At 40.9% G+C, this 27,967-nt stretch overlaps 2 protein-coding genes across 9 annotated transcripts in view; one reads left to right on the top strand and one right to left on the bottom strand.

Moving 5' to 3' along the window:
* LOC109908122 (protein phosphatase 1 regulatory subunit 12B) overlaps positions 1-5,388 on the top strand; it is a 38,213-nt gene extending 32,825 nt beyond the window's left edge. For all 3 annotated transcript variants that reach the window (XM_020506610.2, XM_020506612.2, XM_020506613.2), the window contains one exon: positions 4,234-5,388. In XM_020506610.2, coding sequence (XP_020362199.1) covers positions 4,234-4,320 — 87 coding nt within the window. In that variant the 3' untranslated portion in view covers positions 4,321-5,388. The remainder of the gene's footprint in view (positions 1-4,233) is intronic.
* Positions 5,389-5,613: 225 nt separating this feature from the next.
* LOC109908121 (synaptotagmin-2-like) overlaps positions 5,614-27,967 on the bottom strand; it is a 96,857-nt gene continuing 74,503 nt past the window's right edge. For 3 of the 6 annotated variants that reach the window (XM_031794381.1, XM_031794382.1, XM_020506609.2), the window contains 9 exons: positions 26,515-26,615; positions 24,248-24,465; positions 23,009-23,169; positions 19,318-19,449; positions 18,235-18,402; positions 17,171-17,338; positions 12,629-12,746; positions 11,837-11,970; positions 5,614-11,508 (listed from right to left, as the gene is read on the bottom strand). In XM_031794381.1, coding sequence (XP_031650241.1) covers positions 11,293-11,508; positions 11,837-11,970; positions 12,629-12,746; positions 17,171-17,338; positions 18,235-18,402; positions 19,318-19,449; positions 23,009-23,169; positions 24,248-24,437 — 1,287 coding nt within the window. In that variant the 5' untranslated portion in view covers positions 24,438-24,465; positions 26,515-26,615 and the 3' untranslated portion in view covers positions 5,614-11,292. Of the gene's footprint in view, positions 11,509-11,836; positions 11,971-12,628; positions 12,747-17,170; positions 17,339-18,234; positions 18,403-19,317; positions 19,456-23,008; positions 23,170-24,247; positions 24,466-26,514; positions 26,616-27,967 lie in introns of all 6 variants that reach the window. The other 3 variants (XM_031794379.1, XM_031794380.1, XM_020506608.2) reach the window with 1 other exon arrangement.

Genomic DNA, 27,967 nt, shown 5'->3' on the forward strand with positions numbered 1-27,967 from the left:
CATCGCAAAGACCTGACCTCAATCCTATAGAATATTTGTGGGTAGAACTGAAAAAGCGTGTGCGAGCAAAGAGGCCTACAAACCTGACTTACTTACACCAGCTCTGTCAGGAGGAATGGGCCAAATTCACCCAACTTATTGTGGGAAGCTTGTGGAAGGCTACCCGAAATGTTTGACCCAAGTTAAACCATTTATAGGCAATGCTACCAAATACGAATTGAGTATATGTAAACTTCAGACCCAGTGAAAATGTGATGAAAGAAATAAAAGCTGAAATAAATAATTATGTGTACTATTATTCTGACATTTCACATTCTTAAAATAAAGTGGTGATCCTAACTGACCTAAGCGAGGGAATTCTTACTTGGATTAAATTGTGATTGTGATTCTGTATTTGTATGTATTTGGCTAAGGTGTATGTAAACTTCTGACTTCAACTGTCTGTAAAGCCATATCCCAGCAGGCAGGCTGCAATATCATTACAACCAGAAACTAGGTTGCTTTGATGTCATTGCAACCGGTTTTGCCCACTGGGATAGAGATATGCACATACAACATTATACAGACATGCTTTTACTCTTTTCACACAGGTCTACATGTTTCTTCTGCCACAGGGTCTGTCCGATGTTTTACAATTCTGGTTACTTTATGGCTCTCTGATATCCCACTGGGCGCAGATGTCAGTTCAACGTTTATTCCACTATGGTTCAACGTAATTCCATTGAAATGATGTGGAAACAAAGTTGATTAAAACCAGGGTGTGCCCATTGGGATGGGTCTCTCTGGGATAATGGGCTAGGATTATTCCTGGCAGCCTCTGAAACTCCAGCACTGGCAAAATGTGGGAATTTATCTATAGGACTCAGCTCTGGTTAAATATCAATTAGTTCAAAAGCATTAAAACATCATGAGGAATAAATAATTAAGCATTCTCTCTCAAGCTCACCCCTCTGGCTACATCCTCCTCTCTCTTTCTCCTGCACTCACTCTCTCTTTCTCCTGCACTCACTCTCTCTCCTGCACTCACTCTCTCTTTCTCCTGCACTCACTCTCTCTCTTTCTCCTCTCCTCTCTCTCTCTTCTCCACTCTCTTTCTACTCTTTACTCTCCACACTCTCTCTCTACTCTCCACTCTCTTTCTCTCTACTCAACACTCTCTCTTGCTCTACTCTTCACTCTCTCTCTATTCTCCACCATCTCTATTCTACACTCTCTCTCCTCTCCACCTCTCCACTTTCTCTCTCTCTCTCTCCTCTCTCTCCTCTCCACTTACTCTCTCTCTCCTCTCCACTTTCTCTCACCTTTCCTCTCTCCTCTCTCTCTCCTCTCGTCTCCCTCTCTCTACTCTCCTCTCTCTCTCCACTCTCTCTCTACTCTCCACTCTCTCCTCTCTCTCTCTCTCTCTCACTCATCTCCACTCCCTCTCTCTCCTCTCTCTCTCTCCTCTCCCTCTCTCCTCTCCACTCTCTCTCTCCTCTCTCTCTCCTCTCCACTCTCTTTCTCTCCTTTCCTCTCTCTCCTCTCCACTCTCGCTCTCCTTTCCTCTCTCTCCTTTCTCTCTCTCCTCCACTCTCTTTCTCTCTCCTCTCCACTGTGTCTCTCTACTCCAAGATAAATTTGTCAATATTTGTTCTTTAGAACAGTGTGCTGTGAAAGGCTTACTGAGACAGCACAGAGAAACAGTCTGACATATCCATGGATTCTTCAGTCCGAGTAAAGGCAGACTTCAAATAGTTTCTTGGGATGTTAGCAGCTGGATCTCCTCCATGTCTTTTCTTCCTGGCCTTCCTCTCTTCTCTTCTCTCTTTCTCTGTAGCCTTCTTCTCCTCACTGGGCTTCTCTCTTCTCTTTCTCCCCAGCTTTTCCTTTCCTCCAGGCTCACCTTAATTTCTTAACTTTCTATCCAGCCTTCCTCTCCTCTCTGAGCTTCTGGGGGGAAGCCTCTGAGGCCACTCTCTGCTTTCCTCTGTCTATGTGTGTGCTGCCTCCTTGCCTGCCTGTGGTTTCCCCAAGGAACGTTGTCAAACCACAGACATCTCCACTAAACCGCACTGAGGTTTACCTCTAAAGCCTGCCAGGGAACCCAGGGAAATGAATCATTTCCATTTTCTATGACCTATAACATATTGGGCTCTTTGAATGAGGCTGAAATTGAAGGTTATATTGAAAGTCCCCCACCCCCATCTTTCCCCAGCATGACTGACAAGCTATGTAAACCATACAGCATCTCCCCACCGACCGCCTTTTAAAACTGCCCAGGTTTGTGGAGAGCAAACTTAAGGATAGCTCCCTGCAGTGCTTTTCTTTTCTTTTGCATAGCTGTCTCTTTTGCCGATTTCTTGCTTGCTTCCTTTTACAGTATCTCTTTGTGTGTGAATGTCATTAAGTAGCTCCTAAGTGTGTGTGTGTGTGTGTGGCTCTGCTTCCTCCTTTCCACTGGCCTGTCCTCCTGCTCTCTTTCTTTCTATCGCTCTCTCTGTATTCCTGTGTTTACTGCAGGCCCTCCCTGTTCTGGCTCAGCTGCAGGCACTGCGGAGCGGCAAGGAGCGTCTGCTGGCTGAGAACAGGGCCATGCTGCGTGTCCTCACCCACCTCTCCCAGATGGCCTTCCTGCCTGAGACAGAGGACCTCTAACCCCCCTGTCCCACATGCCTCCACCTCTCTACCCCTCCTTGCTCTCCCCTCCCTGAGTCTTCAGCCACTCCTCCTCTCATCTGTCCTCCTTCTGGTTCTCCTGATGCTGCACCTCCTTCCCTCCTCTCTGCTGCGCTCTTCTCAGGCAGGTCCTGCTGCTGCACCCCCCACCTCCCACTCTCACTCCTCCACCTTAAGGCCTCTCTCACTTGTGTGGCATGCCTCTCTCTGACTCACTCTCCCATAAGGCCAATGAAGGGCAGCCCCCTTAAACTCCCTCATCTATTTTAGCTACACCCATGCTGCATGGGTGATATTATTTACTAGGCTGTGTAGAGACTAGTACAGTAGTGGTGGCAGCCTGACGTTTCTCCAGTGGTTATTATTACAGTATAGTCAGGCATGTCACTCAATCCTTAGCGTGAACGAACTCAGAAAGAGTCTGGACGCTGCTTGAGAGACTTATGGAAGGCATAAGGATTAACATGATTGCAATTTTCCATTTCACAAACCTGACATTTTCATTGTTTGCTCATTTTTTTGCCACAGTGTCCAATGCAAAGTGGCTGATAGGGAATCTGACATTTTAAACTATTACGTTTGTCTCAATCATGTGGGAGTGGAATGTGTGATCTCATTGGCATCCGTCGACTCACTAAACCCTTTTCCACTGGCCAAAAAACGTGCACAATAGTGTAGTGTGTGTGCGTGTGCGTGTGCGTGTGTGTGTGTGTGTGTGTGTGTGTGTGTGTGTGTGTGTGTGTGTGTGTGTGTGTGTGTGTGTGTGTGTGTGTGTGTGTGTGTGTGTGTGTGTGTGTGTGTGTGTGTGTGTGTGTGTACTACACACAGCTCTGTCTGAGACAGAAGCAGAACTGGACAAACAGTTGGACCAAAAATGTGCAGTATGCATCGTCAAATATAATACATAACAATATGCTGCTATTTAATTGCGGTAACTGGAATAGGCAGGAGTGGGGTGATGAGTTCATCATTGTCTGTGAAGGTAGACTTTTCAGGCAAGCACACAACGTTATTGTTCACTGCACTGTCTGTGGGGGATGGGGGAGATTTTTTACAAAGATTGTGGTTATTTTTAGTCATTATTCATGCTGTGGGAGGTGACCTAGATTGCGGAAGCTGACCGCCTTGCATATCTCTCTCTCTCTGTTTCGGTTCTCTCTCGGTTTGTAGTTTGCACATAGAACCATAAGCCAAATCATGTCCCAATCTTTTTCACGATCATACTGTATCCGCATGCTCTCATTGCTTTACATCATATTTTGCTGAAAGACTGCCTTTTCTCCACTCTTTTCTCCACCCTTCGCATGTTGTGACTATAGAGATTGTAGTGTTAAATAATTTAGCAATGAGTTCCTAGTGATTAAATATTGCATATCATTCTTACTTTGCCTGAAAATGATAAACAATGTGTATTAAATGTGTCTGTCAATGTCCCTTAAATAAGAAGGAACATAGACAAACGACAAGGCAGTGTAACAGTGTACATATTTCTGTCTACAGGCCATTATGTGTCACCGCTGTTCCCTGTTGCGAATTAGCTACCATGACAATCTAATGCTGCTCTCTCTGTTCCTGTAGGTCTTGACAGAGCTTAAATCAGACAACCAGAGACTGAAGGACGAGAATGGGGCTCTGATCCGTGTCATCAGCAAGCTGTCCAAGTAAGAGGTTGGAAGCCTCTGTCCAAAGTCATAGTATACTTCCTTCAAGCTTGCAATGTGTGTCACTATCATTGGCCTTCGGCACCCTCCCACCCTGAGACTGTACCATGGTGCTCAGTGACACTTACCTGCCAACTGTTCTCAGAGGCATGGTGAGGAACCGTCAAATTCCTGATGACCCCTGGCCTACTATGACGCCATGTTCATTGGCTCACTTCATACCAGGAGGTCAAAGTGGGGAGGAGAACACACAGCGTTGGCTCAAAGAGGGTGTTGATCTGGGGTACAGTAAACTCCGAAGCTCCAGGCCAGAAATCTCTAATCAATATCACATCCACATATTTTACCTATACATCACAAACATATGTTGATTTTGTGCTTCAGTGTGCACTGCAGAAAAAAATGGCGAGACAGATGTCACATTTGTTGGATATTTTTATATAATTTATGAAATTTTTCCCTCAAATATTTATACTTATACTCAACCATATTTTTACCAATATATTATTAATATGTATCCTCTTTAAGCATTTTAGGAAACACTACCATTAGTCCACATAGTGCCTCACGCTATGAGATGGACAGCATTTTTTTTTCAGGTGTAACCTGTACATGATTTGTAATGCAGATAGTACAGGGCACAACACAGGGCCTCTTTATCACAGGACGTCGGTGGCACCTTAATTGGGGAGGACGGTCTCGTGGTAATGAGCAGAATCAGTAGGAATGTTATCAAATACATCAAACACATACACTCCATTCCAGCCACGAGACCGTCCTCCCCAATTAAGGTGCCATCGACATCCTGTGATAAAGAGGCCCTGTGTTGTGCCCTGTGCTATAACGTGAGGCACTAACGTGAGACACTTTATGTATACTACATGTGCCTTTCCTGAAAGAATACAGCTATCTGTCTACACATGTACTGTAAGTATATTTAAAGACCGTATCTTACGTTGAAACAACTTTACCATGTATGTATTATAAGAGAGCGAAAAAGACTGAATTGCTACTTGTACATGTCTGTGGTTTGATCACTTGCTCAATAAACTGTAGATGGTTAAATATGTGATAACTGTCATTATGTGTGTTCTCACTCTACCAAAATCTTTATCATTTGGCATTAAGTGCTTCTCAAAGGAATTGTTCAGTGCTGAGCGCTAAATTCCAGATATCATGCGATAAAAACTGGTATAAAACCAATGAACACACTGATGCTGAAGTTAATATCCCCTTGTAGAGAGGTTACAGAATAAAGAATAGAGCCATGATGCACAGACAATACATGAGTCCAAGCTTATTAAAAGGCCTTTATTTCCTATTTGTTTCTTACAGAGCTGGTAACACTTATGATAGATCTGTATTGAGTTATTTGGTTCCCTCGATAACTTTACAAGGATCCTCGATGCTCATCCACTGACGGGCCGTGGGCAGTTTGTATAGGAGCAACGTTTTGTGTCCAGTCAAGGGCTAAAGCATGCGATCCACAGTAGGCACAAGTACTGACATGAACACACGCACCACAACACTAAGACACAGAGAAACACAGCCAGAGGACACGTAATCTCATGGTCCTCTGAGGCTTAAAAAGAGGATGAAGAGAAAGAGAGGAGAAAAAAGTATTTTGGAATGCAATTGTAGTATGGAAAATTAGAAGTGAAGGAAGAGTTCAAGAGGGTTGGTACTATTCTGCATGTTTTGGTAGTATATATATCCATGTTGTAAACGCGGAGGATGACGTTCTTCTGAAAATCAGTATCATTCTGGATCCAAAGGAGCCCTCAGCAAGTCCAGTTCCACAACAACAGCACATTAATGCTAAGACAGAAAAACAGTGAATTCATGGTGGAAAAGTTCAATCATTGTCTTTTCCATTGGTCCTAATGTAGTTTTGCATTCTAAATATAATACAATAGAAACACAACACTAACCTAGTGATTATTACAGTAGAAAGAGGAAACACAAACAGACAGGAGAACACACTGTAAGGTGGTGAGTGACCTAGGCCAACTGAGACACTACTTAACACATTATTGACATGGAAGTTGCATGACTTTTCTGTTATTTCTCTACTTTCTCTCTCTCTCTGCATTGTTGGGAAGGGTCTGTAAGAAAACATTCCCCTGTAAGTCCACACCTTTTGTTGACGAAGCATGTGACAAATCCAATTTGATTTGAAATGATGCTCTAGTTTGGAGGGTATCCCTTTGAAAATCACATGGACCTTTTTCATAAAGTACTTGAATAATTCATTTAAAAAGCTTGATAGAAATAAAACAGCTAGTAGTACAAAAGAACAGTAGAATGTAGTGTGTGAATCATCGTGCTCTCAATCCATTGTTCCTTCACCGCTGAGATATAGCCTGCAGTTAGTTTCTAAAGCAGTTGTGCATAAAGTAGATATATCAATTTAGGCTTTCAAAAAATAGGTAATCCTATAATATAAATATTTTAAACCATTGTAAATAAAAAAACATCTTTGTTAATTATTTTTATCACCACTTAAATGTACACAAAAGAATGGTTTATGTATTCTGGGCATGTAGATATATACGTCTGGTGAGTTGCAGTAGTACTGTGTTTTAGCACTGCAACCTCTAACTTTATAAAGGGCCTATGCTTTTTGTTCTTGTAACATACATACATACATACACACAAACACACAGTTGTCAGTCGTTTTCCCCATATAGCGAACTGTCCAATGACCGTGGCAGTGTAAAAAGCATTGAAACAATCAACTCTTTTTAATAAAAATGTGCTATATTTGAACCTTTAATCACAGTTATTTTATCATCTAACCTGCATCCGCATCAGTGGAATTATTTGGGCTCTGAAATAGATTCAAACAGATTACTGATGATGATTTCATGGAATTGTAATATACTGGCAGTATTTTGGAAAGACACTGAAATCGTCAACTGGATTGAAGTTTCATGTTCATCGGTTTGGTCACAGTTCAAAAGGATTGATTGTGGCATTGAGAAGCAACATCAATGATCCCATTATAAAATTGTTGCAAACATCAAACAACACTATGATTATTATTTCAATAGTGTTGCTATTAGAGGAATTGTTGACTTGAAACAGCTGGTTTCCATCAAAGTGTCTAAGATTAGACTGTAGATGATTTACCTTAACTTTACTGTTTACCATGAATGCAACATATGTTGATCAGACAATAATGCTGAGACTTGGCACTGTTACAAGATAGATAGATATTTCTGCCATATCTTTGATCACAATATTATGTCATGTCTGTAAAGCTACTGTGGATGAAAGGGATCCATACATCGCAGTAAGGGTCCTAAATGAATTGCACTCAGCCCAAGGATCACCAACAGACGAGCCTGACAATCACATTTCAATAATGTAAATGTTCTGGATGACTTCTTCAGGTATTTTCGATAACATCTTGTGAGATAAGAAGAACCATGATTCATACTATCAAAACAAGGCATATACAAATTACATCACTGGAATATATTAGCTACACATGTATAAAATAAAGACAGCTTTAACATCTTCAAAGTAGAAAACAAAATCACATCCACTATACTAAACTCACAACTGCTCTCAGTGCTCAATATTTTGCCTTCTAGAATCTAGATGAGTACAGAGTTCTGAACAGAATGTACATGACAAACACTGACCTAGGAAGATTAAGAAGTGTTTTTTAGTTTTAGTTTTTTACAAATCAATAACTAGTTATACAGCAGAGCTCTAAAGAGCTAGTGCTTGAGTATTATGGCTTTAGTTTTGATCTAATTCAACTATCTGTATACACATTCACATATATTTGTGTAATTAGCACTGTAAAATATATATAATTGCAAAGGGTGTCAGGTCATTAAACCAACGCAAAGTAAAACTCCCCCAAAAAGGTTTCATGTACAGTAGGGGACTCCAAGCTTTATGTCCAGTGTGGAGATGTGTGGATTCAGTTCTGGTGGGCTCATTAGCATCCTAAATAGTAGGCTTGTAATACATGTTTGTCCAAAAATCAGGTTGATCTTTTTTACAGTCTTTTTAACCAAATGGTGGATGTTTCAGCAATGGCACTGATCATTGAAGAGTTCCACTTTGGAATAGTTGTATTTCTTGAACTTGGAGACCCCCTACAATCACTGATGTTTGGCAAGAAGACCAACATAGACTTAAATCATCTCAAAGGAAACAATACATAAATAAATACATTTGAAATAAATTATAATTAATCCAAATGAAATCACAAGGATAGATAGCAAGCATGCGGCTACATTTTTATCCTACATGAACTCAGACACAGTACTTGACGACAAACTTGCTTAAAAGTCTAGGCATGGACAGAATCATATTATTCTAATATATTATGACATTCTCTCCAATAACCCATTCATGGAAAATAAATACATATATTTTTCATTCAGAAAATATACAGTGTATCTTTTTTCCTGCATTGTGTTACAGTATTAAAATGACAAATGACACCCACGTACACAAATTATTTTTGCTTTATCTCTAAAACATGCTATTTTGTACAGTATTTTGTAGAAACATGCAGTATCAACCTGTATGAACTATGTATATAGGCAAAACTACTCACCGATGGGTCGTTTGATTGCTTGCATTTAGTCTTTTCTTTAGTGTTGCTTTTTGAACATATAGAATAAACTAAATCAAATGAAATATAAAACATAACTAATCTGACCCCTACTGGACATATACATAAAGATATGGTTGTCCTATAGAGAAAAGCAATACATTAACCATCATTCACTACTGTAATTCTCAAAAGTATAAAAGTTGTCAAACTGTTAAAACATTAAACTGCTTTGCTTGTTCTTAAACACAATCAAGTACTTTTTACCGTCCTTGAAATACATTGCTTTGAACTATTTTGTTGTTTGGAACAAGATGGTGCACAGAGACAGTTCATGTCCCATTACATTACTAGTGTGGCTCGAAAGTCTAATGGCATTTTGCTATGACTTTTACATTTTCTGTCAATTTAATTCAGTCATATGATCAGTTTTATACTCAAATTTATCTCAAGAGAAAGTCAAAATGTAAAATCACTTATTCAGCGAAGGATCTGAGGAACAGCATTTAATTGAAATGTGTCTTATTCCCAATCAGAAGACTTTTGAATATGTGACCTGACTCAAACTCACGACATCTCATCACAAAAACTCCATAGATCAAAGAACAATCTATAACCACGTAACATAGAGATATCCAGTATAGTGCAATTAGATTCAGCAGTTTGGCCATCTGTGTATAACATACACATAACGGGAACCTTCCAGATCTTATCCTTTCAATCAAACTTAACAACAACAATTGTCTCAGAGCAATCAAAGTGCATTCACAAGAAAAACAAGGTTAAAATGATCAAAGAAACTACAAAAATAATGATTCACTCATAAATTCACTCTGTGTTTTTTTACCAGAAATTATTCATCATAAAATAAATTGTTAAATCTCTGGTTTTTGGAGAGTTGAATTAGAACAGAACATTTTGATTTAAAGTGCTTGAGGAATAAAAGTGTTTGACGTTGAAAAGAAAAGAGTGAGTAAAAAACAACACAGCTAATTGGAAGGCGTCCCTGGTAGTTGAGAATTGCTTATTTCATTACTCGGAAGGCTTGTCTCCTTTATGACTGTAAGACGGATACAGGGATTCCTTTGAATAAGTGAAATCCTTGTTGTGAGTCCATGACTAATGGCAGTAGCACTGAACAGGGAGATAGATCCTAAATAGTAGAGGCATTGGAGGGGAAGGTGGTAGATTGCAGGCAGTAGAATAGACACCTGACAAACAACATTGTGTCAACCAGGGTCTTATTCAGTCCTTGGAGTCTCCACACAGATATTCTCACAGATATGCTCTCTCTTGCATGCATGTAAGTGTCTATCATGGCCCATGTTGGGAAAGCATGCAAGAGAGAAATATCTGTGTGGAGAAATATCTGTGTGGAAACTCCAAGGACTGAATGGGACCTTCCATTCAGTCCTTGGAGTTTCCACACAGATATTTTTTCTCTTGCATACTTTCCCAGCATAGGCCATGGTAGACACTTACAGTGGCTCATAGTCCCTTTATCCTAAACATATTTCACATCTCAACTCTGTTGACTGACAGCCACAAACGGTGTTATTGAGAGACACTCGAGAGACTCTCCTGTTGCCATTTCAGTGATACATTTAGACTAGTCTTAGATTATGGAAAAATAAACCAATCCAGCACCAGACTGAGATGTTAAAAATCATCAAAAACATTATTCTCTGATCATGTTGCGGAGCATTTTGAATAACAACCCGTTTAGAAAAAAAGGCATGAAGTTTCAGTTCTCTCAGTGTACCTGAGAATATGGGTGAGCAGATGAGCTAATGATCAAAAAGGCAGTGTGTTAACAGTGTGGGGTAACTGGATATTGTCTATCTCTACTCTTTACCCAACTCTAGGAATGTAGTTCAAACTAATGGTATCTAGTATGTAGTAAGTAAGTAACTGGCAGGGTTGGAGCATGGTGCAACAATACACCCAAGGAATGAACCTGCTTGTGTTTTTCCTCTATTACATGGCAGTATAAAGCATTTTAAGTATTAAGCAGAATTGAAGCAACGGTGTTTCTAAGGGGAGGAGATGAAAAGGTACAAAATGAGTGAATGTGTGGTTTTACTTCACTAATCCTCCATCACATTGGACCGCTGTTTTCACACTCTAGGCTCCTATCCTCATGACACAATGTAACTAACTGCAACCCCAATACAAACATCAATTGAGTGATCTTGTGACTGTCTCCTTGTGGAATGAATGTTCTATTTTGTATTATTTTTTGATCATGTCAGTTGGGATATAGGTAGGTATCTTTTGTGGTATAGGGTGTAGAATTGGTTGGTGTTTTGGTTTGGAATGTATTATTGGGAGATGTGTAGGACCGGGGGTGAGGAGGATGGGTAGGTTTGCGTATGGGTGTTAGTGGGTAGAGGAGGTTTACTTCTTGGCGTTCAGGGCTGCCAGCGAAGCATCAATCTCCTCCTCGGGCTGCAGTGGATGCCACTGGGCGATGGGGCGGCGAGGGTTGGCCAGCATGTCGGACCAGTGCTTCAGCTGGGTGCCAGTCGCCTTGCTGCCCACCCAGATCTTCCCGATTGCATCGTTTTTACCGATCTTGTCATAATCCAGCACTGTGACCACAGCTTGGATTTTCTAGGGAATGAGAAAAAGCAAGTGTTATATTATTGACATTGAGAAAGATATTACAGAATATAATTGCCCAATTGAATTGTAATTCCATGGTGTACAGTATGTATGCCTTTGGTACTTTGTCCCCTTTCGGCTGTACACTCTTGCATTACTGTCATCTTTGGTTGGTTGGTTGGTTGGTTGGTTGGTTGGTTGGTAGGTGGGTGGGTGGGTAGGTAGGTAGCTAAGTAGGTAGGTAGGTAGGTATGTAGGTAGGTAGGTAGGTAGGTAAGTAGGTAGGTAGGTAGGTAGGTAGGTCTTTTTGAGTGCTTTGTTCACAGCTGTACACTACCTGCATCTGCTCAATAGGAATCTCAAAGCTGAAGGACTCGTTGTAGTATGGATTCAGAGTGTTCTTCTTCACCGTGGTCTTCTTCTTCTTCAGACGCTTGCCGTTCTGCATCAAGTTGATCTTCACATAGGGATCTGCACACAGAGGGATTGATACACACAGCCAGGTATTAAAACAAGCCTGGTATCAGACTCACTATTGGGATTATTATCAAACATGGCTTTATGTCGTTTAATAGATGTATCTTATTGCCTCTGTCACATTGTTTCAGCAGAGTTCAATCTTTAAAACACAATACTTCATTACCATCAGGGCTCCAGTAACAAAAGGAACCCAGCAGTGGTTGTAATGCAGTAAACTGCCAGCAGATGGTTGCAGTGCAGTTTAGCTGAAGGGAGTGAAGAGTCGTGGGAACATCAGAGTCAGCACGTGAGCGCAAACTGAATGGCCCCGGAGATTGGCTGCTTGCAATTTAGCCTACAGCAGCTCACCATACAGATCAAAATCATACGGTCGGTTCACAAGGTTTTACTGGATCCTATTTCATGTTATATAATCTAGCCTTTACCACAGAATAATGCACAAAGAAACACTCTGAAATAGCTGTATTAATATAGATTTGGGAATATAGATTTGGGTGTCGTACTGTGTGAATAGAGGGATTGCCTCGACCTTGACCAAGGGGAGCACATTGAACCAGGATATGGGAGATACTGTATGGGCGGCTTAAACTTCACTGTTCATCTGCTCAATTGTTTTATTCACAGTGATCATTATGTTTCCATATTTTACCTGACAGTCCTCCCACATCCATCTTCTTGAGGTTCTTGGCCTCCAGGATACAGATGGTAAGTTTCCCAGCAGTGGGCACATAGCGCAGAGAGATGCAGATATCTCCCAGCTTCTCTTGCTGCGTGTGGGATGGGAGAAGAAGGTAAAGAGGAGAACAAAACCTATTCAATCTAATAATATTCCTCCTCAATGTTCATCCTCATTGTGTGCATGTCTTCCATTCGCACTAAGCAACTCCTAAATATAGGGAACCATTTACACTAAGCAACACTAAATATAGGGATCCATTCGCACTAAGCAACACCAAATATAGGGAACCATTTACACTAAGCAACACTAAATATAGGGAACCATTCACACTATGCAACATCTAAATATAAGGAACCATTCACACTATGCAACATCTAAATATAGGGAACCATTCACACTATGCAACATCTAAATATAGGGAACCATTCACACTAAGCAACACCTAAATATAGGGAACCATTCACACTAAGCAACACCAAATATAGGGAACCATTCACACGAAGCAACACTAAATATAGGGAACCATTCACTCTAAGCAACACCAAATATAGGGAACCATTCACTCGAAGCAAAACTAAATATAGGGAACCATTCACACTAAGCAACACCTAAATACAGGGAACCATTCACACTAAGCAACACCAAATATAGGGAACCATTCACACTAAGCAAGTCCTAAATATAGGGAACCATTCACACTAAGCAACACCAAATATAGGGAACCATTCACACTAAACAACACCAAATATAGGGAACCATTCATACTAAGCAACATCTAAATATAGGGAACCATTCACTCTAAGCAACACCAAATATAGGGAACCATTCACTCTAAGCAACACCAAATATAGGGAACCATTCACACTAAGCAACATCTAAATATAGGGAACCATTTACACTAAGCAACATGTAAATATAGGGAACCATTCACACTAAGCAACACTAAATATAGGGAACCATTCACACTAAGCAACATCTAAATATAGGGAACCATTCACACTAAGCAACACAAAATATAGGGAACCATTCACACTAAGCAACACAAAATATAGGGAACCATTCACACTAAGCAACACCAAATATTGGGAACCATTCACACTAAGCAACACCAAATACAGGGAACCATTCACACTAAGCAACACCAAATATAGGGAACCATTCACTCTAAGCAACACCAAATATAGGGAACCATTCGCACGAAGCAACACTAAATATAGGGAACCATTCGCACGAAGCAACACTAAATATAGGGAACCATTCACTCTAAGCAACACTAAATATAGGGAACCATTCACACGAAGCAACACTAAATATAGGGAACCATTCACACTAAGCAACACCAAATATAGGGAACCATTCACTCGAAGCAAAACTAAATATAGGGAACCATTCACACTAAGCAACACCTAAATATAGGGAACCATTCACTCTAAGCAACACCAAATATAGGGAACCATTCACTCGAAGCAAAACTAAATATAGGGAACCATTCACACTAAGCAACACCTAAATATAGGGAACCATTCACACTAAGCAACACCAAATATAGGGAACCATTCACACTAAGCAAGTCCTAAATATAGGGAACCATTCACACTAAGCAACACCAAATATAGGGAACCATTCACACTAAACAACACCAAATATAGGGAACCATTCATACTAAGCAACATCTAAATATAGGGAACCATTCACTCTAAGCAACACCAAATATAGGGAACCATTCACTCTAAGCAACACCAAATATAGGGAACCATTCACACTAAGCAACATCTAAATATAGGGAACCATTTACACTAAGCAACATCTAAATATAGGGAACCATTCACACTAAGCAACACTAAATATAGGGAACCATTCACACTAAGCAACATCTAAATATAGGGAACCGTTCACACTAAGCAACACAAAATATAGGGAACCATTCACACTAAGCAACACAAAATATAGGGAACCATTCACACTAAGCAACACCAAATATTGGGAACCATTCACACTAAGCAACACCAAATACAGGGAACCATTCACACTAAGCAACACCAAATATAGGGAACCATTCACTCTAAGCAACACCAAATATAGGGAACCATTCGCACGAAGCAACACTAAATATAGGGAACCATTCGCACGAAGCAACACTAAATATAGGGAACCATTCACTCTAAGCAACACTAAATATAGGGAACCATTCACTCTAAGCAACACTAAATATAGGGAACCATTCACACGAAGCAACACTAAATATAGGGAACCATTCACACTAAGCAACACCAAATATAGGGAACCATTCACTCGAAGCAAAACTAAATATAGGGAACCATTCACACTAAGCAACACCTAAATATAGGGAACCATTCACACTAAGCAACACTAAATATAGGGAACCATTCACACTAAGCAACACTAAATATAGGGAAACATTCACACTAAGCAACACTAAATATAGGGGACCATTCACACTAAGCAACACTAAATATAGGGAACCATTCACACTAAGCAACACTAAATATAGGGAACCATTCACACTAAGCAACACTAAATATAGGGAACCATTCACACTAAGCAACACTAAATATAGGGAACCATTCACACTAAGCAACACTAAATATAGAGAACCATTCACACTAAGCAACACCAAATATAGGGAACCATTCACACTAAGCAACACCAAATATAGGGAACCATTCGCACGAAGCAACACTAAATATAGGGAACCATTCACTCTAAGCAACACTAAATATAGGGAACCATTCACACTAAGCAACACCTAAATATAGGAAACCATTCACACTAAGCAACATCTAAATATAGGGAACCATTCACACTAAGCAACATCTAAATATAGGGAACCATTCACACTAAGCAACACCAAATATAGGGAACCATTCACTCGAAGCAAAACTAAATATAGGGAACCATTCACACTAAGCAACACCTAAATATAGGGAACCATTCACTCTAAGCAACACCAAATATAGGGAACCATTCACTCGAAGCAAAACTAAATATAGGGAACCATTCACACTAAGCAACACCTAAATATAGGGAACCATTCACACTAAGCAACACCAAATATAGGGAACCATTCACACTAAGCAACACCAAATATAGGGAACCATTCACACTAAGCAAGTCCTAAATATAGGGAACCATACACACTAAGCAACACCAAATATAGGGAACCATTCATACTAAGCAACATCTAAATATAGGGAACCATTCACTCTAAGCAACACCAAATATAGGGAACCATTCACTCTAAGCAACACCAAACATAGGGAACCATTCACACTAAGCAACATCTAAATACAGGGAACCATTTACACTAAGCAACATCTAAATATAGGGAACCATTCACACTAAGCAACACTAAATATAGGGAACCATTCACACTAAGCAACATCTAAATATAGGGAACCATTCACACTAAGCAACACAAAATATAGGGAACCATTCACACTAAGCAACACAAAATATAGGGAACCATTCACACTAAGCAACACCAAATATTGGGAACCATTCACACTAAGCAACACCAAATACAGGGAACCATTCACACTAAGCAACACCAAATATAGGGAACCATTCACTCTAAGCAACACCAAATATAGGGAACCATTCGCACGAAGCAACACTAAATATAGGGAACCATTCGCACGAAGCAACACTAAATATAGGGAACCATTCACTCTAAGCAACACTAAATATAGGGAACCATTCACACGAAGCAACACTAAATATAGGGAACCATTCACACTAAGCAACACCAAATATAGGGAACCATTCACTCGAAGCAAAACTAAATATAGGGAACCATTCACACTAAGCAACACCTAAATATAGGGAACCATTCACACTAAGCAACACTAAATATAGGGAACCATTCACACTAAGCAACACTAAATATAGGGAACCATTCACACTAAGCAACACTAAATATAGGGGACCATTCACACTAAGCAACACTAAATATAGGGAACCATTCACACTAAGCAACACTAAATATAGGGAACCATTCACACTAAGCAACACTAAATATAGGGAACCATTCACACTAAGCAACACTAAATATAGGGAACCATTCACACTAAGCAACACTAAATATAGGGAACCATTCACACTAAGCAACACCAAATATAGGGAACCATTCACACTAAGCAACACCAAATATAGGGAACCATTCGCACGAAGCAACACTAAATATAGGGAACCATTCACTCTAAGCAACACTAAATATAGGGAACCATTCACACTAAGCAACACCTAAATATAGGAAACCATTCACACTAAGCAACATCTAAATATAGGGAACCATTCACACTAAGCAACATCTAAATATAGGGAACCATTCACACTAAGCAACACCAAATATAGGGAACCATTCACTCGAAGCAAAACTAAATATAGGGAACCATTCACACTAAGCAACACCTAAATATAGGGAACCATTCACACTAAGCAACATCTAAATATAGGGAACCAATAGTGGGAAGATGGTCTTCAACATTTTACCTCTTCTTTCTCTGCACTGTCCAGGTCCCTCCACTCCTCCAGTGGCTGGGCCAGGTCCAGTTTGTGCAAGGGTAGTTTCACCTCTCCAATGACATCATGCTTAGAGAAGCGGTCAAAGTCAAAGACCTGCATGACCAAAGTCTTGCCACCCATCTCTTGGAATGGAATCTGAAAAACATCAAAACCGCCATCAATATCACTTTCTTTTGTAAATGTTAGCCTCTGAAGCCTCTCTAATGTGATTAGTGATGAATTTAGTCTGTCCCTCATTTACGTGAACTGAACTCTCAATTGTAACATGGTGAAACTATTCCTTTTTAAATATTGTTTCCAAAAGAAACATATAATAGTAAAATCATAGTGTAAAAGCAGATGAGCTGGTTCTACTCCTTTTTGGCAATTCTCTGGGGTTTTGTGGTGGAAAACTGAGCAGGTTGAGTATAACACGTCAACCTTGTTACCCATAGATAGACAGGTTAGACATTTTTTAACAACTAACCCTTTTTTAAGGTTTCATTGAATTGCAACTCCCTGTTGCACACAACAAGCTTCCATTCCCGTCATCACAAGGGATTTATGGCTGATTTAAGGTGAAATCGTCAACCCTGTTTCTTTAATTTGCACTTAATAGGCACTTTCTAAAGTACATTTTGTCCAAAATTAAATTAAACAAATTAGAGATTGTTTGAAGGAAATGCATCTGAGCATCTACTAATGCAAGTCTAGGCTCTGACTCTATTATCGGCCGAGGAGATTCAGTGGTGGAGGCTAGTTGGTATCAGATGCAGGGAGTCTGCAGTGGACTGGGGAATCTCTGTTATGAGGTGTTATCTGAAATACCAGCCCAGCGGATGGATCAGAAGAGAGAGAGCATAGCTGATGCATCAGGCTTTGGGTAACTGGCTGTCTGGCAGGAGTTATGGACTGGCCAACCATCACAGCTTAGGTATATTAGATTTATCTTTATAATTCTGATACACGTTATAGAAGAGAGAGAGAGAGAGAGAGAGAGAGAGAGAGAGAGAGAGAGAGAGAGAGAGAGTAATCAAAATACAGTAGCCTACCTTGAAAACAAAGGTCTCATTGAAGGTAGGGTTCAGCGTCTTCTTGTGCACCTTAGTGGTAAAATGCTTCTTCTTGTCTGGGAGGACATAGACCTTGACATAGGGGTCAGAGGTGCCGCCGCTGTCCATGGAGAGGAGATCAGCTGCTTGAAGGAGGCCTACTGTGAGCTAGGGATCAGAGGTCAAGGATAAAAGGGGTCAGTCAATTTGCTCTATGCATGATTAATCAGTCTCAATGTACCCAGACAGTGTCCTCTCACAGTTCCACAGAGACAACCCACAGTTCCACAGAGACAACCCACAGTTCCACAGAGACAACCCACAGTTCCACAGAGACAACCCACAGTTCTTTGAACAGATGTTTCTTTGAACAGATCAAAGAAAGCCCTTACTGTATGCTTGTGTAACACATTACGATGAACATGTAAAAGACGCTTTGGTGTGGTGAGGTCTGTCTGTCTGCCTGCCTGTCTGCCTGCCTGTCTGCCTGCCTGTCTGCCTGTCTGCCTGTCTGTCTGTCTGCCTGTCTGTCTGTCTGTCTGTCTGTCTGTCTGTCTGTCTGTCTGTCTGTCTGTCTGTCTGTCTGTCTGTCTGTCTGCCTGCCTGTCTGCCTGCCTGTCTGCCTGTCTGTGCTCCTCAAAGTATGTATCAGTGAACAAAGACATTCTCCACAGAAGAGTATGATGACGGAGCAAATGCTGCATAACAGGTCAAGGAAATCAATTAATACGCTGCATATATAACACAAACAAGGAATGGAATCTTTGTAAAAGTTTGACTGATTTGATCTCGAAAGCATAACCGTAGAAAGATGGATTGAATCAATCCTTTAGTGTCAGCAAATTCACATTTACAGCTGTCCTTGGCTTTTGGACCAACTCAAAGCTGCATTTCCGAAGGATAAAAAACTCTCAGCAAATGGCAAAAGTCCATTGCCTTTGAAAGCCGTCATGTGGAAAACTACCTTGGACTAGAGGCTTAGGCAGTTAGCTTTGTTTTTTCCTTTTTACAGCACAGTAAAATTGTCTATTTTTTAAGCTCCGGGGTCATCAAAAAGCCATCTGCTCAAGTCAAAACACCCACCTTGTTGTCCTGGAAGTCGTAATCTATGGAATACTGAAGCTTCCCAAGCTTTTCTTTCTCCTTCACCTCTTCCTCTTTCTCGTCTCCAGTCATACCAGTCTCAGCATCATCTTCATCATAATCATCATCGTCCTGTTTCTGGAATGACAAGGGGGAGGAAGGGGCAGAGTGGGCGTCAGACATTTGAACAAATAGTCAAAAACACCTATAGATTCTTCTTCAGCGGTCCAGTTAGTCACGGCAGCCATCTACCTGCCACTTACCCCCTGCTTGCTTACCCAGATGTTACTAGTGCACATCTTTTCATCGATGACCTTGGTTGCAACATGACTTGATTTCACCATTCCTTGTGACGCCATTTTGCTTTTGCACTATATATTCATAATTAATTATTTACTGTATATATTCATTGACATAACATAGAAAGAGATCGATATACTGAATGCCAAAAGGGGAAAGAAGGGCAGTAAAACAGTCAAGATGTAGTCGAGGTTTGCTATACAGGGGTAGCCCCAGACAGGACAAATGTTTTTGTTCTTGCTGCAAATCCTGGCATTTTGACATTGATAAAGGTTTGTGTCAAAGTCTACAGAGACAATACAATGCTTGTATTCTGTTTTCTCCTTGTTGCCGGGAACTGCACTCCAACCTCCCAGAAATCTGTTTGCACTATTACTGTCTAAGATTACACCTCCACTGACATAATCATCGTAATTACTTTAATTACTGAAAAATCGACACTAATCTACAGCAGATATGAGCTCATAACTCCTGCTAATACACATTGCGTGTTACAGATGTATTGTACAGTATCTCTAGTTATAAGGAACATTTACAAATCCCAGTGTCAGCTCATATGATAATATAATTAGCCAAATAGCTAACCATGACATCATCGTAGAATTATTGACCCTTTTAAGGGATTTTTTGCCTAACTTCTAATGCATTTATTTTATATAGTCCTCGACACATACTGTACATTACTCAATAATGTCAATTAGTAGGGCCATGCTATTTATCGCAGAGCTTACCCTGGAAGAGGAACTGGGGCAGACTGCAGCTCATTCTATGTGGTATTCCATTCACACACAAACACACACCCAATTACTAACACATTCACACAGACACACTGTATTCTACATATTATATTCACCCTTGCATACACAGCCTTACATACTTAATATACCTCACATCTACTGAGCAAACATTTAACCAACAACAAGCACACATAAGCACACACTCTCATGCAAAGGCTCTCGCATGCAGGCTTGCAGAAAAACTCACCCACTCTTCAAACACACGTGCAAAAACACACACACACACACACAATCTCCTTATAGTGGCATTCTGTACATTTGTTGCGGTAAATGCTTTACATTCGAGCATGCCAGGTCAATCAATGCAGGAGAATACAGTAGTCTTTAAATAATGTGAATGAAATGACTCAGCCTTTTTCAGTCTCCTATAGTCTCAATAATGACTCCCGATGTGCATTAAAGTAATGTATCAATGTCAGTAATATTTTTGTTAGTCAAGATTGCGTGCTTTGCAATCCTGAAAAACTCTGTGTACACTCTTAGAAAAAAAAGTGCTATCTAGAACCTTAAAGGGTTCTTCGGCTATCCCCATAGGAGGACCCTTTGAATAACTTTTTGGGATTCCATGTAGGTTCTACCTGGAACCAAAAAGGGTTCTCCTATGGGGACAGCCAAAGAACCCTTTTGGAACCCTTTTTCCTTAGAGTGTTCGTGAAAATTGCACATCCATGAGAAGTGATGCTATATTGGAGAGCTCCATTCTAAATCATACCATACATGCAGTGGGATTCAAAGATTACAGAAAGGTATGTCCAAAAGTATGTCCCCATCATCATAACTACGATAACTTTTCATTTGTGAGCTCACATTCTGCAAGGAATTCTGAAATCAAACTGTAGGCAGCCAATTGAAGTACCAGGGTTTAGATTTGAATCATGCCATCTAAAGAGAATTCAAATGTGGCTCACATTATTACCAGTAGGCAAACTTTCTGACCCCCATTCTTTTCCACTAACACCACTGCTCCAGGGAGAAAGGGAAATGTTGATTATAACCTAATTGGTCAGCATCATCTTGGGTCATCCAGGATAGTTACTCTCAAGTCAAGTTGTGGCCATTCAATGATACCTTTTGAAAAGGTTGGTCTTTGTCAAGAGATACAAACCACTTTGTCTCACCTTGATCTCTGAGCATGTTTGCACAGCTGAATTTATGATGTAGAAATTATGTATGAATTTCACACTGAAAGCATGGAAAAGACTAGTATTATAGTTACTGTAAGAGACTATGAACAATAATGTGCTTCATTAGGTAATTTGATTGTGGAAACATGTTCATAAATCTCAGCGGGTAATGTTTCCCCCATTATTTGACAATAGCCAACCTCACCCTTTGCACATGCATGTTAGTGATCTCTAGTGGGTTGCCTCAGTGCACTCGTCATCATTCAGAGGCTCAACCATAGGATGAGTTGCAAGTTCATTTCAAAAACATTTAAAACATTTCCATTTTCAGAGGTCTTATAGTTTGTTTGTTTTATCTTTTGCCCAAAATTGCAACCTCTCCATGGATACTCAAGACATCATCATGGCAGTCGGTGCGGTAGCATATCAAATCAGTAGACTTGCAAAGCAGCTTAATCTTTCCCATAGCTACACCCTCAAGCACCCACAGCACCTAAGCTTGCAAGACATAGAAAGCCATAGCACCCATTGTAATAATCGCCAATCCCCTTCCACAAGCCCAGCCCACCCCCATCTCTCCCCTGCCCTACGCTTAAACAGAGAGGCCAGAGAGGTGCGCCTCGTGCCGTCAGACCTACCGTATACAGAGAAGTCCACCACAGTCAAGATACACGGAGCACACATAAGACACAAAGCAGGAAGGAGGAGAGCAGGGAGAAAGGAAGAGATTGAACTCACAGCAGACACCATAGAGGGAAATGAGAGCAGAGGCAGAGTCAACGACTACACTATAGGACAGGAAAAATGACACAGTGCTAGAACCCCACTAAGGCCAGCTCTAAACTAGAGACCTTGTGTTTTATTTAACCATCAGTTTGGGGATCTTGCTGTTGTTGTTGTTGAAGAATGTTCAATTGAACCAAAATGTAATCTGTAAAATGATCGATTATGCACTAGACTAGAACATTTAGCCCCACAATGTCGCTACGGGCTGTTTAGAATTAGAATTTTGGCATGGCTATTCTGTGCTAATTGGTAAGCATTATATATTCCATCAACAATAGTATAATTCCCCCATGCAAAAGAGCCCAGCTGTGTCATTTTTCACCCTGGTCCCAAAGCACAACAGAAAGCACCACTAACATGTCTGACAAATACAATATATAACAACAAGAAATGAAGAAGGAAGGGGGGGTATTTTCTAGAGATTTTGACAGTTCAATGATGGGCTAAATGACTTACTAAATATATACAATGTTATGAATTCTAAATGGCTAGACAGGGCTCTATTTTCACTATGCCATCCACTGAGTGATGTGGTTGTCAATTATGGGACAATAGGTTCTCTATGCTGTTATTGGCAAATATTCTACATAAAGAACAGCTTTAAGTTGGGTGTTAGTTCCCAATGTATTTATTCTGATTTATAACTATACAATTACCCCCCCCCCCCCTCTGGCTTGAACATACCTCTCCTCCTTTCATGTTCGTCATGCCCATTTCCCCCTTCCCTTTCTTGCCCTTCTTGTTCTTCTTTTTCTTGCAACAGCACTTCTTAACGATGCAGAAGCAGCAGGTGAGAATCAGGGTAGCAGCTACAACTGCAATGGCGATGATGGCCCATGATGGCACTAAGATACACACACACACACACACACACACAAACATACACAAACACACACAAACAAAAAACAATTAGGTAACAATTAGATTTGGTGCAAATGAGATTTTCAGAGAATGCCATTCGCAACGATACCGCCTGATCAATACATAATAAGGGGCTAAAGTGGATGTCACTGCCTTCAGGGGGAGAACAGATCTATAGTGAACAAAAATATAAACGCAACATGCAACAATGTCAAAGACTTTACTGAGTTACAGTTCAAATAAGGAAAGCAGTCAGTTTAAAATAATTAATTAGGCTCAAATCTATGGATTTCACATGACTGGGAAAACAGATATGCATCTGTTGGTCACAGATACCTTTAAAAGGTGTGGATAAGAAAACCAGTCAGTATCTGGTGTGACCACCATTTGCCTCATGCAGTGCGACACATCTCCTTCGCATAGAGTTAACAGGTTGTTGATTGTGGTCTGTGGAATGTTGTCCCACTCCTCTTCAATGGCTGTGCGAAGTTACCAGATATTGGAGGGAACTGGAACACGCTGTCATACACGTCAATCCAGAGCATCCCAAACCGCTCGCCCCTACGATGGTCTGCGGTTGTGAGGCCGGTTGGATCTACTGCCAAATTCTCGAAAACAACGTTGCAGGTGGCTTATGGTAGAGAAATTAACATTAAATTCTCTGGCACAGCTCTGGTGGACATTCCCGCAGTTAGTATACCAATTGCAACATTGTGTTGTGTGGCAAACTGCATGTTTTAGAGTGGCCTTTTATTGTCCCCAGCATAAGGTGCACCAGTGCAATGATCATGTGTTTAATCAGCTTCTTGATATGCAACATCTGTCAGGTGGATGGATTATCTATCTTGACAAAGGATAAATGCTCACTAACAGGGAAGTAAACAAATTTGTGCACAACACAATGTAAAATTTCTATGATCTTATATTTCATGAAACATGGGCCTAACACTTTACATGTTACATTTATATTTTTGTTCAGTGTAATTATCAATAAATGTCATGCAAACTCATCTGGATAGGTGTGGGTGTTAGGTACTGTGCAACGTCCAGACAGGCACTCACATGGGATCTTGTCAATCTCATTGAGGAACTTATTCTTGATGTCGTCAAAATCGCCGTTTTTGACGGCCTCTGTGGAGTTGTCAGCTGCGGTGGAGGCCACGGGGCCAGGGGCAACAGTTAAGACAGCGGCCCCAGTGGGCTCCGGTCCGACCATGGCTTCAGGCTTCTTCTTGAACAGGTTCCACTTCATCCTAGACGGCTAGGCCACACACACAGTCCTTGTGAATAGAGAGAGGGCTGTTAACACAGTTGTAAATGAGTCCTACATGTACATAGCATTCTGGACTCCAAAAGTCTTGATTATAAGTATAGTAAGGTCATATCTAGTGAAAGAGAGTGACCTGGATCTAAGTATTTTACTGATTTGTGACTCACTGACACTGCCCCGGGTTAGAGGGGAATAAAGCATCCCAAAAGTTAACACGGAGAGGAACATGGAGATGAACATGGAGATGAACATGGAGATGAACATGGAGATGAACATGGGGATGTAAATGGGGATGAACATGGGGATGTAAATGGGGATGAACATGGGGATGTAAATGGGGATGAACATGGGGATGAACATGGAGATGAACATGGGGATGTAAATGGGGATGAACATGGGGATGAACATGGGGGTGAACATGAAGATGTAAATGGGGGTGAACATGGGGATGAACATGAAGATGTAAATGGGGGTGAACATGGAGATGAACATGGAGATGTAAATGGGGGTGAACATGGGGATGAACATGGAGATGTAAATGGGGGTGAACATGGAGATGAACATGGAGATGTAAATGGGGGTGAACATGGGGATGAACATGGAGATGTAAATGGGGGTGAACATGGAGATGAACATGGAGATGTAAATGGGGGTGAACATGGAGATGAACATGGAGATGTAAATGGGGGTGAACATGGGGATGAACATGGAGATGTAAATGGGGGTGAACATGGAGATGAACATGGAGATGGTTCTGTAAAGTTACAGAACCAGACAGATAATGAATATACACATGGAATGCAATGAATAGAGCAGGATTAATGTAGGCACATTAAATGGACTACAACAGAGAATAAAAATGGAACAGAACTGCAATAGCACAATAGGTAAGGACTGTATTTAATAACCAGGTATTACATAAACGTACAATAATAACAACAGCAGTTAATGCCAACTATACAAATGGGCAACATACACATGGAAATGACACTAAAGGTAAAAATAGCCAATACCAATATCAACTTCAGCATATAACATTGTATGAGATACGTAGTGATATACAAAGCCAAGCTAAACAACAACAACAACTTACTCTGTGTTCACGCATGCCATGCACATATGTCCACCCACATTTCAATAACAAAGCTGTCACCAGGGCAAGGAATCAAACTGCGACAAACAGCAGCTGAGTGTGATCCTCCATGTGTCAAAATAATGTTAGACAGAGCAAGAGCCTGGCAAGGTAAATAGTCCGGGTGGCCATTTTATTAATTGTTCAGCAGTCTTATGGCTTCGGGGTAGAAGCTGTTAAGGAACCTTTTGGTCCTAGACTTGGTGCTCCGGTATCGCTTACCTTGCGGGAGCAGAGAGAATAGTCTACGAATTGGTTGACTAGAGTCATTTAGGCCTTTTTTGGGCCTTTCTCTGACACCGCCTAGAATATAGGTCCTGAATGGCAGGAAGCTTGGCTCCAATGATATACTGGGCCGTACGCATTACCATCTGTGGCGCCTTACGGGCAGATGCCGAGCAGTTGCCATACCAGGTAGTGATGCAACCGGTCAGGATGCTCTCGATGGTGAACTTTTTGAGGATCTGGGGATCTATGCCAAAACTTTTCAGTCTCCTGGGGGGGAAAAGGTATTGTCGTGCCCTCTTCATGACTGTCTTGGTGTGTTTGGACCATGTTAGTTTGTTGGTGATGTGGACACCAAGGAACTCAAAACTCTTGACCTGCTCCACTACAGCTCCGTTGATGTTATTGGGGGCCTTTCGGCTCGCCTTTTCCTGTAGTCCACAATCGGCTCCTTTGTCTTGCTCACATTGAGGGAGAGGTTATTGTCCTGGCACCACACTGCCAGATCTCTGACCTCCCTATAGGCTGTCTTGTCATTGATCAGGCTATTGTGTTGTCAGCTAACGTAATGAAGGTGTTGGAGTCGTGCCTGGCCACGCAGTCATGGGTGAACAGGGAGTACAGGAGGGGACTAAGCACACACCCCTTAGGGACCCCAGTGTTGAGGATCAGCGTGGCAGATGTGTTGTTGCCTACACTTACCACCTGGGGTTGTACCGTCAGGAAGACCAGGATCCAGTTGCAGAGGGAGATGTTTAGTCCCAGGGTCCTTAGCTTAGTGATGAAGGGTCTTCGAAGAGGGGCTTTGAAGGTAGAAAAACATAATGAGTTCATTAAAATTATTTCTGATTTCATTAAAGCCATGAGGATATGGGCAAACAAAAATGATTTTTCATTTCTCAAACGCCAATTCTCTTATCCACTGACGGAGATCCTGTCTGTCTCTATTGCTGCATGTGAATAATTGAATGAATCTGACAACAGAAAGGATAAGCTTTATATTATTCAAATGGACTAAGACTAGTTATAAATGTAGTATGGCGACGTTATGCAAGTTAATGTTGCATAAGACAAATGGCTTGTGGAAAGACCGCAACTACTAAAGTGAAAGAACACCATAAGGGGATAACAAATTATGAACGTTGAAATAATGTGTTCTCTTTGCAGTGAGTCATCAGACATAGTTAATTGTGTATTTTCTTTAAAACTACTATTAAAAAAATAAAGGTTAGTGAAGAGGGACATTTTTCACATACTCTATAGTAATATTTAAACACTCTAGTGTGTTCGTTTTTTAAGAAAGTTTGGATAAATAACTTGTATTGGTTTGGGGAGAGATCACATTACATGTATATTTTCTCTCTGGGGAAGGTGTTCAGTCTACTGACAGGCGCTATGCTGTTCCGTCATGCCATCCATGTCACAGTGTTTTCCTAATCGATTCCCTCCGATCTTGTTCATCCTTGATGCTCTGTCTCAAGAGTGTTGAGGCAGAAACTGTCTAGATTTCATTACTTTTGCATGTAAACATATTCAATCTTTAGACAAGATAACCGGAAAGACCTTGAATGTTCCGCCGGCCTGTAAACCAGGAATGCTGGAGGGATGAGCTGTCTGTACTTGCTCTTCCCAAAATGTATAGTAATTAACGACATCCAGACACTGGGTGAATAACACAGTGTGGATTATCCATCTGTGTAGGCAAACCATTCAAATTCTTACAAATAATGGCCTGCTTCCACTGATTGGGTGTGGGGCATGTCTGTTACAAACCATGTCTGTTACAAAATATGCCAAAAGTGTGATGGACTATATCAGGGGGGAGACGTTGTTAAACATGAGGTATGTGTATAGCAACAGTCATCATTGTCCATTTCTTGGCTGAGCAGCCTTAGTCTTGGGTGTTTGGGTTGTATTAACAACAACACAGTGATAATCACCAGCCAGCCAGGCTCTAAGGCGGGTAGATTTATCCCTCTGTTTGACCCTCACGGCAGACTAAGCCAGGCAGAATTGAATTAACATTGGCAGAGATGGCGTGGAGGAGCGTTTTATCTCCTCTCCTCTCGAAGGGCAGCGGGGTAGTGGGCCCTGGAGGGGCTCGGAGGACCAGGGTTAGTCTACTGCTTTATGGCAGCCATTACCCCTGCTTTAT

This window comes from Oncorhynchus kisutch, linkage group LG17 (genome assembly GCF_002021735.2).
Source record: "Oncorhynchus kisutch isolate 150728-3 linkage group LG17, Okis_V2, whole genome shotgun sequence".
NCBI classification, from domain to species: Eukaryota; Metazoa; Chordata; class Actinopteri; order Salmoniformes; family Salmonidae; genus Oncorhynchus; species Oncorhynchus kisutch.